The sequence below is a fragment of the Phocoena phocoena genome, chromosome 15 (genome assembly GCF_963924675.1).
Source record: "Phocoena phocoena chromosome 15, mPhoPho1.1, whole genome shotgun sequence".
In the NCBI taxonomy this organism is placed as follows: domain Eukaryota; kingdom Metazoa; phylum Chordata; class Mammalia; order Artiodactyla; family Phocoenidae; genus Phocoena; species Phocoena phocoena.
This window is the reverse complement of record NC_089233.1, coordinates 29,639,799-29,660,426: the sequence shown is the minus strand read 5'-3', so window position 1 is coordinate 29,660,426 and position 20,628 is coordinate 29,639,799. Positions and strand designations below refer to the sequence as shown.

The following is a 20,628-nucleotide window of genomic DNA, read 5'->3' as shown; positions in this document are numbered from 1 at the left end:
GGGATGTAAGAAGATAAGCCATGCAAAAACATACAAACAGGGCTTCCCTGGTGGCGCAGTGGTTGAGGGTCCGCCTGCCGATGCAGGGGACACGGGTTCGTGCCCTGGTCCGGGAAGATCCCACATGCCGTGGAGTGGCTGGGCCCGTGAGCCATGGCCACTGAGCCTGCGCGTCCGGAGCCTGTGCTCCTCAGCGGGAGGGGCCACAACAGTGAGGGGCCTGCGTACCGCAAAAAACAAAAAGAAGCATACAAACACTAATCATAAGAAAGCTAGAGTGACTATATTATTATCAGATAGACTTCAGAACAAGGAATATTACCAGGGATAAAGAAGGCTGTTTCGTAACAGTAAAGCGATCATTTCATCAGAAAGACACACTAAACCTACGTTTATGCATATAATAGTAGAACTTCAAAATTCCTGATATAAAAACTGATCGGACTGAAATTGTAAGTAGACAATTATAATTGGAGGTTCCAACACTGCCTTCTCAGTAATTGATATAATACGTAGTCAGTAAAGTTTTGGAAGCCTGGGCAATACTATCAACCAACTTAACCTACTTGACATTTATAGAACACTCAAACCCAGCCACAGAAGAATACACATTCATTTTAAGTGCATATGAAACATATCAGGTTCTGGACCATAAAACTAGTCTCAGTATATGTAAAAGTTTAGAGAACATACTCTGTATGATTACAGATACAATTAAATTAGTAATAGAAAGCTAGTTGGGAAATCCCTAGATATTTGGAAGCTAAAGATTACATTTCTAGATAACCCATGAGTCAAAGAAGAAATCAAAAGGAAGGTTTAAAAATATTTTGAACTGGGGCTTCTCTGGTGGCGCAGTGGTTGAGAGTCCGCCTGCTGATGCAGGGGACACGGGTTCATGCCCTGGTCCGGGAAGATCCCACATGCCGTGGAGCGGCTGGGCCCATGAGCCATGGCCGCTGAGCCTGCGTGTCCGGAGCCTGTGCTCCACAACGGGAGAGGCCACAGCAGTGAGAGGCCTGCGTACCGCAAAAAAAAAAAAAAATTTTGAACTGAATGAAAATGAAAACACAGCATATCAAAATCTGAGGAATGCAGCTAAAGCAGTGCTTAGAAGGAAATTGCTAGCATTAAATGTTTATAGTAGGAAAAATGGAAAGTCTAAAATGAATAAGATTCTACATTAAAAAGAGCAAATTAAACCCAAAGCAAGTAGATGACACTTCACTAGAGAAGATATGGGGATGGCAAATAAACACAAGACATCCTCAACATTGTTATTCATTACGGAAGTTAAGACCACAATGAGATACCACAACACATCCACTAAAATGGCTAAAATGAAAACAACTGAAAATATACAAAGTGTTGGTGAGGATGTGGAGTGACCTGGAATTCTCATGTTTTGCTGGTAGGAGTGTAAAATGGTGAAATCACTTTGGAAGTGGTCTGGCAGTTTCTCAAAACATTAGCTATACTCTTAGCAAATGACACTATTATTCCACCTTTAGGTATTTATCCAAGACAAATGAAAACCTACATCTACACAAAGACTTTTACACAAATATTCATAGCAACTTTATTCATAATAGCACTGAACTATAAACAGTCCAAATATCCATCAATAGATAAATAGGTTGTGGCATATGTATCTCTACAGCTAAGTACTACTTACTCGACAATAAAAATGAACAAAATATTATTATATGCAACAACATTGATGAATCTCAGAAACAAAATGTTGGGCAAAAGAATTGTACATACTGTGTGATTTGCTTTATGTCAAATTCTAGAAAAGGCCAATCTATAGTGACAACAGACCTGTGATTTCATGGGGCCAGCGGTGAGAGGGATTGAGAATGTTACCAAAACCAAGTTCATACTGCTCGCTGCACAACAGGCCAATAAATCAAGAGATGAATTGTTGGGTCAAGGGATGGCGACAGCAAACCGAGAAGATGGTGGACTAGTGTCCCAAAGAACCATCTTCTCCAAATTAGAATTCAGGCTTCTTTTATACTAAAAGAGGAAGGGTATGTGGTTGGTTGCTACAAACTTCTTGGGGCTGGAATCCTTTGTTCTTGGCAGCTAGCTGTCTAGTAGGTCATTTCACAATGTTGCTATAAACTTCCAACAAGACAAATGTTATTCTCTGTTCTACAACTTTTTACCTCTATTTAAATGGATAAGTGTTATACCTTTTAAGGTCAGGGCCTTGAGAAAGAGCTATCCTATATATTTCAGGCTACCAGCAACATTTTTAACTTGTAGCAAAATCAATAGAATACAAAGGTTAAAGTAAAAGAAACAGATCCAATGTGGAGTCAGATTTGTTCTTCCATATTACCAGAAGGGACACTATTTGGGGTAATCAAAACATTCTGTCTTGATTTTGGTGGTGGTTTCACAACTGTAAATTTGTCAAAACCCAAAGAATGGCACATTTAAAATGGGTATATTTTGGGGACTTCCCTGGTGGTCCAGTGGTTAAGACTTCAACTTCCAATGCAGGGGGTGTGGGTTTGATCTCTGGTTGGGGAGCTAAGATCCCACATGCCTTGTGGCCAAAAAACCAAAACATAAAACAGAAGCAATATTGTAACAAATTCAATAAAGACTTTAAAAATGGTCCACATCATGGAAGCAACCTAAGTATCCATCGACAAATGAATGGATAAAGAAGATGTGGCACATATATACAATGGAATATTACTCAGCCATAAAAAGAAATGAAATTGAGTTATTTGTAGTGAGGTGGATGGACCTAGAGTCTCATACAGAGTGAAGTAAGTCAGAAACAGAAAAACAAATGCCGTATGCTAACACATATATATGGAATCTAAAAGAAACCAAAAAATGGTTCTGAAGAAATTGGAGCAAGACAGGAGTAAAAATGCAGATGTAGAGAATGAACTTGAGACATGTTGAGGGGGAAGGGTAAGCTGGGACAAAGTGAGAGAGTGGCATGGACATATATACGCTACCAAATGTAAAATAGCTAGCTAGTGGGAAGCAGCCACATAGCACAGGGAGATCAGCTTGGTGCTTTGTGTCCACCTAGAGGGCTGGGATAGGGAGGGTGGGAGGGAGACACAAGAGGGAGGAGATATGGGGATATATGTATATGTATAGCTGACTCACGTTGTTATACAGTAGAAACTAACACACCATTGTAAAGCAATTATACTCCAATAAAGATGTTAAAAAAAAAAAGGTCCACACCAAAAAAATCTAAAAAAATAAAATGGGTACATTTTATTGTATGTAAGTTATATCTGAATAGTTAATTTTTAAATACAAACTTTAAAAATCATGTCTATCATATAAATATTTACATAAGTGAACGTGCGTCTACATGTGCATATACATGCAGCAAAGGATCTGAAAGTTCAAACACCAAAGGGGTAAGTTGAGACCAGAGGCCACAATTCTCACCTAGCAGTTTAATGAGGAGGAACTTTAAAATAATTGGGTACTGGCTCCTGTTGCTTTGAGAATACAAAGTGCTAAAGTAACCATTACTGGACTTCCCTGGTGGCGCAGTGGTTAAGAATCCACCTGCCAATGCTGGGGACACGGGTTCAATCCCTGGTCCAGGAAGATCCCACATTGCCGCGGAGCAACTAAGCCTGTGCGCCACAACTACTGAGCCTGCGTTCTAGAGCCCGTGTGTCGCAACTACTGAGCCCACGTGCTGCAGCTACTGAAGCCTGCACACCTACAGCCTGTGCTTCACAACAAGAGAAGCCACCGTAATGAGAAGCCCACGCACCGCAGCAAAGAGAAGCCCCCACTTGCTGCAACTAGAGAAAGCCCATGCGCAGCAGCCAAGACCCAACACAGCCAAAAAAATAAAATAAATTTTTTAAAAGTAACTGTTACTCATTTTTATATATAGATAAGGGTAAAAGCTGCAGAGTATTTACAAGACATTGACATTGGTGACACAAAGGATCTAAACATAAACTGGTTTGGGGTAAAAATCCTGTTTTGTCTCTTATCATAAAGTTGAGTTTCTGTCTTAGCCTGTTTTAATTTGCCAAGGGCTTGTTGACTTACTACCTTGAAAGAAGGAATGTTAGTTATGGGAAGTTATATCTATTAGAATTTCTTTTTGTATGAAACTGTTCACTTGAAAATTTAAAGGAGGTTATTTGTATCAGCTCTTGTGCATTGATTAACCTGCAGATTATGATTTCACAAATTTAGTTCTAATTAACAAACCAGTTATAAAAAGGGTGTATAGATTCTCCTACAATTTGTAATTTTTAAAATTTATTTCTTATACAGCAGGTTCTTATTAGTTATGTTTTATACATATTAGTGTATATATGTCAATCCCAATCTCCCAGTTCATCCCACCACACCCCCCCACTTTCCCCCCTTGGTGTCCATAGGTTTGTTCTCTACATCTGTGTCTCTATTTCTGCCTTGAAAACAGGTTTATCTGCACCATTTTTCTAGATTCCACATATATGCGTTAATATATGATATTTGTTTTTCTCTTTCTGACTTACTTCACTCTGTATGACAGTCTCTAGGTCCATCCATGTCTCTACAAATGAACCAATTCCATTCCTTTTTATGGCTGGGTAATATTCCATTGTATATATGTGCCACATCTTCCTTATCCATTCATCTGTCGATGGACACTTAGGTTGCTTCCATGTTCTGGCTATAGTAAATAGAGCTGCAATGGACATTGTGGTACATGACTCTTTTTTTTTTTTGCAGTACACGGGCCTCTCACTGTTGTGGCCTCTCCCGCTGCGGAGCAACATGACTCTTTTTGAATTATGGTTTTCTCAGGGTATGTGTCCAGTAGTGGGATTGCTGGGTCATATGGTAGTTCTATTTTTAGTTTTTTAAGGAACCTCCATACTGTTCTCCATAGTGGCTCTATCAATTTACATTCCTACCAACAGTGCAAGAGGGTGCCCTTTTCTCCTCACCCTCTCCAGCATTTGTTGTTTGTGGATTTTCTGATGACGCCCTTTCTAACTGGTGGAGGTGATACCTCACTGTAATTTTAATTTGCAGTTCTCTAATGATTAGTGATGTTGAGCAGCTTTTCATGTGCCTCTTGGCCATCTGTATGTCTTCTTTGGAGAGATGTCTATTTAGGTCTTCTGCCCATTTTTTTATTGGGTTGTTTGTTTTTTTAACATTGAGCTGCATGAGCTGTTTATATATTTGAGATTAATCCTTCATCCGTTGGTTCATTTTCAAATATTTTCTCCTATTCTGAGGGTTGTCTTTTCGTTTTGTTTATACTTCCCTTTGCTGTGCAAAAGCTTTTACGTTTCATTAGGTCCCATTTATTTATGTTTGTTTTTATTTCCATTACTCTAGGAAGTGGGTCAAAAAAGATCTTGCTGTGATTTATGTCAAAGAGTGTTCTTCCTATGTTTTCCTCTAAGAGTTTTATAGTGTCCAGTCTTACATTTAGGTCTTTAATCCATTTTGAGTTTATTTTTGTGTATGGTGTTAGGGAATGTTCTAATTTCATTCTTTTACATGTAGCTGTCCAGTTTTCCCAGCACCACTTATTGAAGAGGCTATCTTTTCTCAATTGTGTATCCTTGCCTCCTTTATCATAGATTAGTTGACCATAGGTGCATGGGTTTATCTCTGGGCTTTCTATCCTGTTCCATTGAACTGTATTTCTGTTTTTGTGCCAGTACCATATTGTCTTGATTACTGTAGCTTTGTAGTATAATCTGAAGTCAGGGAGTCTGATTCCTCCTGCTCCATTTTATTCCCTCAAGACTGCTTTGGGTATCCAGGGTCCTTTGTGTCTCCATACGTATTTTAAGATTTTTTGTTCTAGTTCTGTAAAAAATGTCACTGGTAATTTGATAGGGATTGCATTGATTCTGTAGATTGCTTTGAGTAGTATAGTCATTTTCACACTACTGATTCTTCCAATCCAAGCACATGGTATAGCTCTCCATCTGTTTGTGTTATCCTAGATTTCTTTCATCAGTGTCTTATAGTTTTGTGAGTACAGGTCTTTTACCTCCTTAGGTAGGTTTATTCCTAGGTATTTTATTCTTTTTGTTGCAGTGGTAAATGAGATTGTTTCCTTAATTTCTCTGTCTGATCTCTTGTTGTTAGTCTATAGGAATGCAAGTGACTTCTTTGCATTAATTTTGTATCCTGCAACTTTACCGAATTCATTGATTAGCTCTAGTAGTTTTCTGGTGGCATCGTTAGGATTCTCTATGTTAGTATCATGTCATCTGCAAGCAGTGACAGTTTTACTTTTTTCTTCCAATTTGTATTCCTTTTATTTCTTTTTCTTCTCTGATTGCTGTGTCTAGGACTTCGAAAACTATGTTGAATAATAGTGGCGAGAGTGGACATACATTTGTTGTTCCTCATCTTAGAGGAAATGCTTTCAGTTTTTCACCATTGAGAATGATGTTTGCTATGGGTTTGTTGTATATGGCCTTTATTATGTTGAGTTTCCCTCTATGCCCACTTTCTGGAGAGTTTTTATCATAAATGGGTGTTGAATTTTGTCAAAAGCTTTTTCTGCATCTATTGAGATCATATGGTTTTTATTCAATTTTTTAATATGGTGTATCACACTGATTGATATGCCTATATTGAAGAATCCTTGTATCCCTGTGACAAATCCCACTTGATCATGGTGTGTGATCCTTTTAACTTGTTGTTGGATCCTGTTTGCTAGTATTTTGTTGAGGATTTTTGCATCTATATCCATCAGTGATATTGGTCTGTAATTTTCTTTTTTTGTAGTATCTCTGGTTTTGGTATCAGAGTGATGGTGGCCTTGTAGAATAACTTTGGGAGTGTTCCTTCCCCTGCAGTTTTTTGGAAGAGTTTGAGAAGGATGGGTCTTAGCTCTTCTCTAAATGTTTGATAGAATTCACCTGTGAAGCCATCTGGTCCTGGACAGTCCTGGACTTTGGTTTGTTGGAAGATTTTTAATCACAGTTTCAATTTCATTACTTGTGATTGGTCCGTTCATATTTTCTATTTCTTCCTGGTTCAGTCGTAGAAGGTTATATCTTTCTAAGAATTTGTCCATTTCTTCCACGTTGTCCATTTTAATGGCATAGAGTTGCTTGTAGTAGTCGCTTATGATGCTTTATATTTCTGCTATGTCCATTGTAACTTCTCCTTTTTCATTTCTAATTTTATTTTATTTTATTTTTTTACATCTTTATTGGAGTATAATTGCTTTACAGTGGTGTGTTAGTTTCTGCTTTATAACAAAGTGAATCAGTTATACATATGTTCCCATATCTTTTCCCTCTTGCATCTCCCTCCCTCCCACCCTCCCTATCCCACCCCTCCAGGCAGTCACAAATCACAAAGCTGATCTTCCTGTGCTATGCGGCTGCTTCCCACTAGCTATCTACCTTACAGTTGGCAGTGTATATATGTCCATGCCTCTCTCTCGCTTTGTCAGAGCTTACCTTTCCCCCTCCCCATATCCTCAAGTCCATTCTCTAGTAGGTCTGTGTCTTTATACCTGTCTTACCCCAGGTTCTTCATGACTTTTTTTTTCTTAAATTCCATACATATGTGTTAGCATACAGTATTTGTCTTTCTCTTTCTGGCTTACTTCACCCTGTATGACAGACTCTAGGTCTATCCACCTCATTACACATAGCTCAATTTTGTTTCCTTTTATGGCTGAGTAATATTCCATTGTATATATGTGCCACATCTTCTTTATCCATTCATCCGATGATGGACACTTAGGTTGTTTCCATCTCCGGGCTATTGTAAATAGAGCTGCAGTGAACATTTTGGTACATGACTCTTTTTGAATTATGGTTTTCTCAGGGTATATGCCCAGTAGTGGGATTGCTGGGTCATATGGTAGTTCTATTTGTAGTTTTTTAAGGAACCTCCATAGTGGCTGTACCAATTCACATTCCCACCAGCAGTGCAAGAGTGTTCCCTTTTCTCCACACCCTCTCCAGCATTTATTGTTTCTAGATTTTTTGATGATGGCCATTCTGACTGGTGTGAGATGATATCTCATTGTAGTTTTGATATGCATTTCTCTAATGATTAATGATGTTGAGCATTCTTTCATGTGTTTGTTGGCAGTCTGTATATCTTCTATGGAGAAATGTCTATTTAGGTCTTCTACCCATTTTTGGATTGGGTTGTTTGTTTTTTTGGTATTGAGCTGCATGAGCTGCTTATAAATTTTGGAGATTAATCCTTTGTCAATTGCTTCATTTGCAAATATTTTCTCCCATTCTGAGGTTGTCTTTTGGTCTTGTTTATGGTTTCCTTTGTTGTGCAAAAGCTTTGAAGTTTCATTAGGTCCCATTTGTTTATTTTTGTTTTTATTTGCATTTCTCTGGGAAGTGGGTCAGAAAGGATCTTGCTGTGATTTATGTCATAGAGTGTTCTGCCTATGTTTTCCTCTAAGAGTTTGATAGTTTCTGGCCTTACATTTAGGTCTTTAATCCATTTTGAGCTTATTTTCGTGTATGGTGTTAGGGAGTGATCTAATCTCATACTTTTACATGTAGCTGTCCAGTTTTCCCAGCACCACTTATTGAAGAGGCTGTCCTTTCTCCACTGTACATTCCTGCCTCCTTTATCAAAGATAAGGTGACCATATGTGCGTGGGTTTATCTCTGGGCTTTCTATCCTGTTCCATTGATCTATCTTTCTGTTTTTGTGCCAGTACCATACTGTCTTGATTACTGTAGCTTTGTAGTATAGTCTGAAGTCAGGGAGCCTGATTCCTCCAGCTCCGTTTTTCGTTCTCAAGATTGCTTTGGCTATTCGGGGTCTTTTGTGTTTCCATACAAATTGTGAAATTTTTTGTTCTAGTTCTGTGAAAAATGCCAGTGGTAGTTTGATAGGGATTGCATTGAATCTGTAGATTGCTTTGGGTAGTAGAGTCATTTTCACAGTGTTGATGCTTCTAATCCAAGAACATGGTATATCTCTCCATCTATTTGTATCATCTTTAATTTCTTTCATCAGTGTCTTATAATTTTCTGCATATAGGTCTTTTGTCTCCTTAGGTAGGTTTATTCCTAGATATTTTATTCTATTTGTTGCAATGGTAAATGGGAGTGTCTTCTTGATTTCACTCTCAGATTTTTCATCCTTAGTGTATAGGAATGCCAGAGATTTCTGTGCATTAATTTTGTATCCTGCTACTTAACCAAATTCATTGATTAGCTCTCGTAGTTTTCTGGTAGCATCTTTAGGATTCTCTATGTATAGTATCATGTCATCTGCAAACAGTGACAGTTTCACTTCTTCTTTTCCAATTTGGATTCCTTTTATTTCCTTTTCTTCTCTGATTGCTGTGGCTAAAACTTCCAAAACTATGTTGAATAAGAGTGGTGAGAGTGGGCAACCTTGTCTTGTTCCTGATCTTACTGGAAATGCCTTCAGTTTTTCACCATTGAGGACAATGTTGGCTGTGGGTTTGTCATATATGGCCTTTATTATGTTGAGGAAAGTTCCCTCTATGCCTACATTCTGCAGGGTTTTTATCATAAATGGGTATTGAATTTTGTCAAAAGCTTTCTCTGCATCTATTGAGATGATCATATGGTTTTTCTCCTTCAATTTGTTAATATGGTGTATCACGTTGATTGATTTGCGTATATTGAAGAATCCTTGCATTCCTGGAATAAACCCCACTTGATCATGGTGTATGATCCGTTTAATGTGCTCTTGGATTCTGTTTGCTAGTATTTTGTTGAGGATTTTTGCATCTATGTTCATCAGTGATATTGGCCTGTAGTTTTCTTTCTTTGTGACATCCTTGTCTGGTTTTGGTATCAAGGTGATGGTGGCCTCGTAGAATGAGTTTGGGAGTGTTCCTCCCTCTGCTATATTTTGGAAGAGTTTGAGAAGGATAGGTGTTAGCTCTTCTCTAAATGTTTGATAGAATTCGCCTGTGAAGCCATCTGGTCCTGGGCTTTGTTTGTTGGAAGATTTTTAATCGCAGTTTCAATTTCAGTGCTTGTGATTGGTCTGTTCATATTTTCTATTTCTTCCTGATTCAGTCTTGGCGGGTTGTGCATTTTTAAGAATTTTTCCGTTTCTTCCAGGTTGTCCATTTTATTGGCATAGAGTTGCTTGTAGTAATCTTTCATGATCTTTTTTATTTCTGCAGTTACTTCTTCTTTTTCATTTCTAATTCTATTGATTTGAGTCTTCTCTCTTTTTTTCTTGATGAGTCTGGCTAATGGTTTATCAATTTTGTTTATCTTCTCAAAGAACCAGCTTTTAGTTTTATTGATCTTTGCTATTGTTTCCTTCATTTCTTTCTGATCTGATTTTAATGATTTCTTTCCTTCTACTAACTTTGGGGTTTTGTTGTTCTTCGTTCTCTGATTGCTTTAGATGCAAGGTTAGGTTGTTTATTCGAGATGTTTCCTGTTTCTTAAGGTAGGATTGTATTGCTATAATCTTCCCTCTTAGAACTGCTTTTGCTGCATCCCATAGATTTTGGGTCGTCGTGTCTCCATTGTCATTTTTTTCTAGGTATTTTTTTATTTCCTCTTTGATTTCTTCAGTGATCACTTCGTTATTAAGTAGTGTATTGTTTAGCCTCCATGTGTTTGTATTTTTTATAGATCTTTTCCTGTAATTGATATCTAGTCTCATATCGTTGTGGTCGGAAAAGATACTTGATACGATTTCAATTTTCTTAAATTTACCAAGGCTTAATTTGTGACCCAAGATATGATCTCTCCTGGAGAATGTTCCATGAGCACTTGAGAAAAATGTGTATTCTGTTGTTTTTGGATGGAATGTCCTATAAATATCAATTAAGTCCATCTTGTTTAATGTATCATTTAAAGCTTGTGTTTCCTTATTTATTTTCATTTTGGATGATCTGTCCATTGGTGAAAGTGGGGTGTTAAAATCCCCTACTATGAATGTGTTACTGTCGATTTCCCCTTTTATGGCTGTTAGTATTTGCCTTATGTATTGAGGTGCTTCTATGTTGGGTGCATAAATATTTACAATTGTTATAACTTTTTCTTGGATTGATCCCTTGATCATTATGTAGTGTCCTTCTTTGTCTCTTCTAATAGTCTTTATTTTAAAGTCTATTTTGTCTGATATGAGAATTGCTACTCCAGCTTTCTTTTGGTTTCCATTTGCATGAAATATCTTTTTCCATCCCCTTACTTTCAGTCTATGTGTCTCTAGGTCTGATGTGGGTCTCTTGTAGACAGCAAATACATGGGTCTTGTTTTTGTATCCATTCAGGCAACCTGTGTCTTTTGGTGGGAGCATTTAGTCCATTTACATTTAAGGTAATTATTGATATGTATGTTCCTATTCCCATTTTCTTAATTGTTTTGGGTTTGTTATTGTAGGTCTTTTCCTTGTCTCATGTTTCTTGCCTAGAGAAGTTCCTTTAGCAGTTGTTGTAGAGCTGGTTTTGTGGTGCTGAATTCTCTCAGCTTTTGCTTGTCTGTAAAGGTTTTAATTTCTCCATCAAATCTGAATGAGATCCTTGCTGGGTAGAGTAATCTTGGTTGCAGGTTTTTCTCCTTCATCACTTTAAATATGTCCTGCCAGTCCCTTCTGGCTTGCAGAGTTTCTGCTGAAAGATCAGCTGTTAACCTTATGGGGATTCCCTTGTGTGTTATTTGTTGTTTTTCCCTTGCTGCTTTTAATATGTTTTCTTTGTATTTAATTTTTGACAGTTTGATTAATATGTGTCTTGACATATTTCTCCTTGGATTTATCCTGTATGGGACTCTCTGTGCTTCCTGGACTTGATTAACTATTTCCTTTCTCATATTAGGGAAGTTTTCAACTATAATCTCTTCAAATATTTTCTCAGTCCCTTTCTTTTTCTCTTCTTCTTCTGGAACCCCTATAATTCGAATGTTGGTGCGTTTAATGTTGTCCCAGAGGTCTCTGAGACTGTCCTCAGTTCTTTTCATTCTTTTTTCTTTATTCTGCTCTGCAGTAGTTATTTCCACTATTTTATCTTCCAGGTCACTTATCCGTTCTTCTGCCTCAGTTATTCTGATATTGATCCCATCTAGAGTGTTTTTAATTTCATTTATTGTGTTGTTCATTGTTGCTTGTTTCATCTTTAGTTCTTCTAGGTCCTTTTTAAATGTTTCTTGCATTTTGTCCATTCTATTTCCAAGATTGGGGATCATCTTTACTATCATTATTCTGAATTCTTTTTCTGGTAAACTGCCTATTTCCTCTTCATTTGTTAGGTCTGGTGGGTTTTTATCTTGCTCCTTCATCTTCTGTGTGTTTTTCTGTCTTCTCATTTTGCTTATCTTACTGTGTTTGGGGTCTCCTTTTTGCAGGCTGCAGGTTCATAGTTCCCGTTGTTTTTGGTGTCTGTCCCCAGTGGCTAAGGTTGGTTCAGTGGGTTGTGTCGGCTTCCTGGTGGAGGGGACTAGTGCCTGTGTTCTGGTGGATGAGGCTGGATCTTGTCTTTCTGGTGGGCAGGTCCACGTCTGGTGGTGTGTTTTGGGGTGTCTGTGGATATATTATGATTTTAGGCAGCCTGTCTGCTAATGGGTGGGGTTGTGTTCCTGTCTTGCTAGTTGTTTGGCATAGGATGTCCAGCACTGTAGCTTGCTGGTCATTGAGTGAAGCTGGGTGCTGGCATTGAGATGGAGATCTCTGGGAGATTTTTGCCGTTTGATATTATGTGGAGCTGGGAGGCCTCTTGTGTACCAGTGTCCTGAAGTTGGCTCTCCCACCTCAGAGGCACAGCACTGACTCCTGGCTGCAGCACCAAGAGCCTTTCATTCACACGGCTCAGAATAAAAGGGAGAAAAAGTAGAAAGAAAGAATTAGTAGAAGTAGAAAGAAAGAAAGGAGGGAGGGAGGGAGGAAGGAAGGAGGGAAGGAAGGAATAAAGAAAAAATAACATAAAGTAAGATAAAATATAATAAAGTTATTAAAATAAAATATAATAATTAAGAGAAAAAAATTTTTTAAAAAAAGACGGACGGATAGAACCCTAGGACAAATGGTGGAAGCAAAGCTATACAGACAAAATCTCACACAGAAGCATACACATATACACTCACAAAAAGAGGAAAAGGGGAAAAAATCATAAATCTTGCTCTCAAAGTCCACCTCCTTAATTTGGGATGATTTGTTGTCTATTCATGTATTCCACAGATGCAGGGTACATCAAGTTGATTGTGGAGCTTTAATCCGCTGCTTCTGAGGCTGCTGGGAGAGATTTCCCTTTCTCTTCTTTGTTCGCACAGCTCCCAGGGGCTCAGCTTTGGATTTGGCCCCGCCTCTGCATGTAGGTCGACGGAGGGCGTCTGTTCTTCGCTCAGACAGGACGGGGTTAAAGGAGCAGCTGATTCGGGGGCTCTGGCTCACTCAGGCCAGGGGGAGGGAGGTCCACGGAGTGTGGGGGGAACCTGCGGCGGCAGAGGCCGGTGTGACGTTGCACCAGCCTGAGGTGAGCCGTGCGTTCTGCCGGGGGAGTTGTCCCTGGATCCCGGAACCCTGGCAGTGGTGGGCTGCACAGGCTCCCCGGAAGAGGGGAGTGGATAGTGACCTGTGCTCGCACACAGTTTTCTTGGTGGTGGCAGCAGCAGCCTTAGCGTCTCATGCCTGCCTCTGGGGTCCGTGCTTTTAGCCGCGGCTCGCGCCCATCTCTGGAGCTCCTTTAAACAGCGCTCTTAATCCCCTCTCCTCGTGTACCAGGAAAGAAAGAGGGAAGAAAAAGTCTCTTGCCTCTTCGGCAGGTCCAGACTTTTCCCAGAATCCCTCCCAGCTAGCCATGGTGCACTAACCCCCTGCAGGCTGTGTTCACGCCGCCAACCCCAGCCCTCTCCCTGGGCTCTGACCGAAGCCCGAGCCTCAGCTCCCAACCCCGCCTGCCCCAGCAGGTGAGCAGACAAGCCTCTCGGGCTGGTGAGTGCCGGTCGGCCCTGATCCTCTGTGTGGGAATCTCTCTGCTTTGTCCCCCGCACGCCTGTTGCTGTGCTCTCCTCCGCGGCTCTGACGCTTTCCCCCTCCGCCACCCACAGTCCGCCCAAGAAGGGGCTTCCTAGTGTGTGGAAACCTTTCCTCCTTGACAGCTCCCTCCCACTGGTGCAGGTCCAGTCCCTATCCTTTGGTCTCTGTTTATTCTTTATCTTTTGCCCTACCCAGGTACCTGGGGGGTTTCTTGCCTTTTGGGAGGTCTGAGTTCTTCTGCCAGCGTTTAGTAGGTGTTCTGTAGGAGTTATTCCACGTGTAGATGTATTTCTGGTGTATCTGTGGGAAGAAGGTGATCTCCGCGTCTTACTCATCCGCCATCTTCCCGGAAGCCTCTCTAATTTTATTGATTTGAGTCCTCTTCCTCTTTTTCTTGTTGAGTCTGGCTAAAGGTTTATCAATTTTATTTATCTTCTCAAAGAACCAGCTTTTAGTTTTATTGATCTTTGCTATTGTTTTCTTTGTTTCTATCTCATTTATTTCTGCTCTGATCTTTATGATTTCTTTCCTTCTACTAATTTTGTGTTTTGTTCGTTCTTTCTGTAGATCCTTTAGGTGTAAGGTTAGATTGTTTGAGATTTTTCTTGTTTCTTGAGGAAGGATTGTATAGCTATCAACTTCCCTCTTAGAACTGCTTTTGCTGCATCCCATAGGTTTTGGATCGTCATGTTTTCATTGTCATTTGTCTCTGGGTATTTTTTGATTTCCTCTTTGATTTCTTCAGTGATCTCTTGGTTATTTAGTAATGTATTGTTTTTCCTCCATGTGTTTGTGTTTTTTTTACATTTTTTCCCTGTAATTTATTTCTAATCTCAAAGCATTGTGGTTGGAAAAGGTGTTTGATATGATTTCAATTTTCTTAAATTTACTGAGCCTTGATTTGTGACCCAAGATGTGATCTATCCTAGAGAATGTTCCGTGTGCACTTGAGAAGAAAGTGTAATCTGCTGTTTTTGGATGGAATGTCCTATAAGTATCAATTAAATCTATCTGGTCTAATGTGTCATTTAAAGCTTGTGTTTCCTTATTAATTTTCTGTCTCGATTATTTGTCCATTGGTGTAAGTGAGGTGTTGAAGTCCCCTACTATTATTGTGTAACTGTCGATTTCCTCTTTTATAGATATTAACAGTTGCCTTATGTATTGAGGTGCTCCTATGTTGGGTACATATATATTTAAAATTGTTATATCTTCTTCCTGGATTGATCCCTTGATTGTTATGTAGTGTCCTTCCTTGTCTCTTGTAACATTCTTTATTTTAAAGTCTGTTTTATCTGATATGAGTATTGCTACTCCATCTTTCTTTTGATTTCCATTTACATGGAATATCTTTTTCTATCCCCTCACTTTCAGTCTGTATGTGTCCGTGGGTCTGAAGTGAGTCTCTTGTAGACAGCATATATATGGGTCTTGTTTTTGTATCCATTCAGTGAGCCTGTGTCTTTTGGTTGGAGCATTTAATCCATTCACGTTTAAGGTAATTATTGATATGTATGTTCCTATTATCATTTTCTTAATTGTTATGGGTTTGTTTCTGTAGGTCATTTTTTTCTTTTGTGTTTCCCACTTAGAGAAGTTCCTTTAGCATTTGTTGTAGAGCTGGTTTGGTGGTGCTGAATTCTCTTAGCTTTTGCTTGTCTGTAAAGTTTTTGATTTCTCCATCAAACCTAAAGAGATCCTTGCCGGGTAGAGTAATTTTGGTTGTAGGTTCTTCCCTTTCATCGCTTTAAATATATCATGCCACTCCCTTCTGGCTTGTAGAGTTTCTGCTGAGAAATCAGCTGTTATCCTTATGGGAGTTCCCTTGTATTTTACTTGTCATTTTTCCCTTGTTGCTTTCAGTAAGTTTTGTCTTTAGTTTTTGTCAGTTTGATTGCTTTGTGTCTCAGCATGTTTCTCCTTGGGTCTATCCTGCCTGGGACTCTGTGCTTCCTGGACTTGGCTGGCTATTTCCTTTCCTATGTGAGGGAAGTTTTTGACTGTAATCTCTTCAAACAGTTTCTCTGGTCCTTTCTATCTTCTCCTTCTGGGACCCCTATAATGTGAATGTTGGTGCATTTAATGTTGTCCCAGAGGTCTCTTAAGCTGTCTTCATTTCTTTTCATTCTCTTCTTTATTTTGTTCCATGGCGGTGAATGCCACCATTCGTCTCCCAGGTTGCTTATCTGTTCTGCCTCAGTTATTCTGCTATTGATTCTTTCTAGTTCATTTTTCATTTCAGTTATTGTATTGTTCATCTCTGTTTGTTTGTTCTTTAATTCTTCTAGATGTTTGTTCTTTAATTCTTCTAGGTCTTTATTAAACATTTCTTGCATCTTCTCGATCTTTGCCTCCATTCTTTTTCTGAGGTCCTGGATCATCTTCATTATCATTATTCTGAATTCCTTTTCTGGAAGGTTGCCTATTTCCACTTCATTTAGTTCTTTTTCTGGGGTTTTATCTTGTTTCTTCATCTGGTACATAGTCCTCTGCCTTTTCGTTTTGTCTTTCTGTGAATATGGTTTTCGTTCCACAGGCTGCAGAATTGTAATTCTTCTTGCTTTTGCTGTCTGCCCTCTGGTGGATGAGGCTATCTAAGAGGCTTGTGCAAGCTTCCTGATGGAAGGGACTGGTGATGGGTAGAGCTGAGTGTTGCTCTGTTGGGCAGAGCTCAGTAAAACTTTAATCTGCTTGACTGCTGATGGGTGGGGCTGGGTTCCCTCACTGTTGGTTGTTTGGCCTGAGGCGACCCAGCACTGGAGCCTACCCGGCTCTTTGGTGGAGCTAATGGTGGACTCTGGGAGGGCTCACGCCAAGGAGTATTTCCCAGAACTTCTGCTGCCAGTGTCCTTGTCCCCACGGTGAGCCACAGCCACCCCCCCCCCCGCCTCTGCAGGAGACCCTCCAACACTAGCAGGTAGGTCTGGTTCAGTCTCCTGTGGGGTCACTGCTCCTTCCTCTGGGTCCTGATGTGCACACTACTTTGTGTGTGCCCTGCAAGAGTGGAGTCTCTGTTTCCCCCAGTCCTGCCGAATTCTGCAATCAAACCCCACTAGCCATCAAAGTGTGATTCTCTAGGAATTCCTCCCCCCATTGCCAGACCCCCAGGTTGGGAAGCTGGACATGGGGCTCAGACCCTTCACTCCAGTGGGTGGTCTCCTGTGGTATAATTGTTCTCCAGTTTGTGAGTCACCACCCAGCGGTTATGAGATTTGATTTTATTGTGATTGCGCCCCTCCTACCATCTCTTTGTGGCTTCTCCTTTGTCTTTGGATGTGGGGTGTCTTTTTTGGTGAGTTCTAGTGTCTTCCTGTCAATGAGTGTTCAGCAGTTAGCTGTGATTCTGCTGCTCTCGAAAGAGGGAGTGAGCACACACCCTTTTACTCTGCCATTTTGAACCAATCTCTCATGCATCGATTCTCTTACAATTAAAAGCGTAAAATCATTACCTTTACAAAAACATATTTTAACACCAGTAAATAAAGTGATTAATAAGTTATCTTTGAAACAGTATAGAATCTTAATTATCCTTGTCAGTTAAAAGAAAAATACAAATAAAAAATTTTATTGGGGGAGATTCTTAAAGTACGTTAAACAGTTATATCACTGCACACACAGTGGATTAAAAATGATTTTTGCTGCTTATTAGATATGTTCAAACTTCTGAAATTTTTAGCTGTCTGGTCCTATTACTTTCCAACATGGAGGCACTTTTCTTACTATCCCCATGATACTTTCCCCAGTTGTCCTCAAACCATTCTTGCGCCTACTAAACTTTCTTTCTCTCCCTCACACCCACATTTTCTCTGTTTTCCTCCTTTTCTTTCTTCTAACCATCTCTCTTTCTTCCATTCTCTCTTCTGTCTGTCTCTGCTCTCTCCCCCTCCCTTTCAGCAGTCCACAATTGATATCTAATTCTCTCTAGTCTACTATGGGATACCTCCAACCCCAGCCTGCATGAGTTTTAGTTTGAATTCCCAGGCCTTGTTTGTATCACACATTCTTATAGGGTTGTAAACAGTTCTGTGTTTGCAAACATCCTTGTTGACCTAACAGAGCAAAACCTGCCTCTAAGACTGCGAAGCAGGAATCCCTCTACCATGGGTAATTTTTCCTAGTTCCCAGTTGCATCATGACATTAGTGTTTACCTTGAGGAATTTTTGTCACATGAAAGAAAAATTCTCTATATTTGATACCTTTGCATATCAAAAGCTATCTTATTTCACAGTTTTATAATTTTAGTTCACATTTAATTACTACCCAAGATGTAAACTACTGTTTGCTTTAAAGGCTGTGGGACTGATTATTGCAGATACATTTTACTTTTAAACCTTCTGTTGTTCACAGAAAGTCCAGTATCCATGCTTGAGTCACCTACGAAAGCTATTTCAATCTCAAAAGAGACAACCCCAGAGGCACAAAATGCAGCCCAGGTACTGATATGAAATGTTCTGTAAGGGATATTATTCATTCCAAATTGAGTGGAAGTATCCATTTTACTCATAAAGAAACATTTGGGTTACATTTCATCTTAGAAAGCACTTTAATATGCTTTTTCAAATGTGCTATTGTGAGTCTACTTATTTACTCAATTAAAATAATTTAATTTTCCAGAAGCTACAGAATTAGAACTACATTTTTTAGTCCAACAAATTGGAAAAGATTTTTAAGAATAATAACCATTGTTGATGAAGGTGGATGGAAATGGGTGTTCTCCTACACTCACACTTTTCATGTTTGGGAACACAGGTTTGGAAATGAGATGGAATATTTCTCCAGAATGTCTGGGCCCTAACCCATTCTGGATTAGTGATATTCCAGAGTGTAGAGATCTTAACTCTTAAAGAAGCTTATGCTTGAAAGAAACTGGATCCAGCCTCACGTATCCTTGAAGCATCCTTTTGTTCTTATGATTTAGATAAATGGATTGAGGAATGGGAAATATATATTGTAGAACTGCAGTTGACCACTTAAAAAAAATCGGAACCCACCAATTCAGCTTGCTAAACTTTTTATAAATGTGTTTTAGGTTCCTGAATCCTTTGAGCACCTGCCACCTCTCCCAGAACCACCAACACTACTACCCGAACTGGTAGACAAAATCCGAGACACACTTCCTCCCCAGAAGCCTGAGCTCAAAGTAAAACGGGTGCTGAGACCCAAGGGCATTGCCCTGACTTGGAACATAACCAAAATCAATCCCAAGTGTGCCCCCGTGGAAAGCTACCACCTCTTCCTGTGCCATGACATCCCTAATAATAAGCTGATCTGGAAGAAAATTGGAGAAATTAAAGCTTTACCACTCCCAATGGCCTGTACTTTATCTCAGTTTTTAGCTTCCAACAAATATTATTTTACTGTCCAGTCAAAAGACATTTTTGGGCGATATGGACCATTTTGTGATATAAAATCTATTCCTGGGTTTTCTGAAAATCTTAACTAAAAGTAAGAAAAATATTTGATAATTATATATTGTACTACATTTTTTTTTCATACTTCAGTTGTTTGTTTACAATGGTTCTCTAACCCTATTCAGTGTCTTAAAGGGCCAGTTCAGATTGTGAACCCTTTATACAGGGACAGTCCTCTTCCCTATGTTGTAAGTGGCCTCTAGTTTCATGAATTTCTGATTTACATTCAATAAATACTTCCAATGGATATGTTCTAAGACATAACACCATCATGGACCCATGTTGCTAAGCTGTGTTAGGTACAATACATTCGGTAACTATGGAGCTGCTGCTTCTATCAGAAGCCCTAGGATGCAAGCAACCACTATTTCCTCTCTTGAATATCAGCTTTTGGTGACCTGCTTGTGGTCAGTATAGGTACAGGAAAATTCAGCTCTTTGCTGAGGCCAGATCATCCTTGGGGTGCATCTACACCAAGATTTTATGAAAATATGTCTTCCCGTTCTGTTCAAATTCTAAGGGCTATTAATTTGTGCCCCTCCCTACTCCCCCCTTTTGTCTTAGGCCATGTCAATCATTTAGGGAAATAGTCTAGGTTTTCCCAAAATCTGTTTGTATACTTACATACGTAATAAAACGACTTAAACGTATGCTGTGTACACAAAAAATACAGTATCTCTTGTAAAATAAAAAATTACCCAACCTGCTATTTCAGTTGAGGAAAATGGAGTTGTCTGCCTTAGATTTAAGGATTTAATTTGCTGATTCCCTAATGAGACCCTTTGCTTATTTCCTGGCTACCGTCATTACTTACAACGTAACACTAAGGGGCTCCCATAGATGTCCTGCTTACCTCTGTCTGAGGGAACACTGATGTGAGCTGTGGCTCCTACAAGTATCCCAAGAAACTTGATGGGTGAGCAGACTGGGTTAGTGTAAGTCAGGCCCTAATGGGACAAACCGTGGATGAGTAATACTAGGACACTGAGAAAACAGAAAAATAACGGTTAGTGTGAAAGTCTGTTCAAGAGAGGCATTCTTTTCTGGTATATAGTGAAAGTTCAGGCCTCAGAGGCTCTGAGATTTAAAAAATTGAACAGGAATGGCTTTCCCTGGCATTTTGTGAATGCTGTCACATCTTCAGTCATAAATAAAGATGTTATTTTTCAGTCTCCTGTGTCTACCTTTTAAAACATTATTACTGAAAGAGCCAGATTCTGACCTGAATTTGAAGAGATGAGCTGCCTTCTGTGAGGTCCTGTTTCAGGCTCGGAG

At 39.5% G+C, this 20,628-nt stretch overlaps 1 protein-coding gene across 1 annotated transcript in view; it reads left to right on the top strand.

Annotated features, from left to right (window-relative positions):
- The window catches only part of ATF7IP2 (activating transcription factor 7 interacting protein 2), a 61,676-nt gene extending 42,291 nt beyond the window's left edge, over nucleotides 1-19,385 (top strand). The window contains exons 10-11 of the mRNA XM_065893208.1: nucleotides 18,290-18,375; nucleotides 18,972-19,385. Of these exons, the coding sequence (XP_065749280.1) occupies nucleotides 18,290-18,375; nucleotides 18,972-19,385 (500 nt within the window). The remainder of the gene's footprint in view (nucleotides 1-18,289; nucleotides 18,376-18,971) is intronic.
- The last annotated feature ends 1,243 nt before the right edge of the window (nucleotides 19,386-20,628 follow it).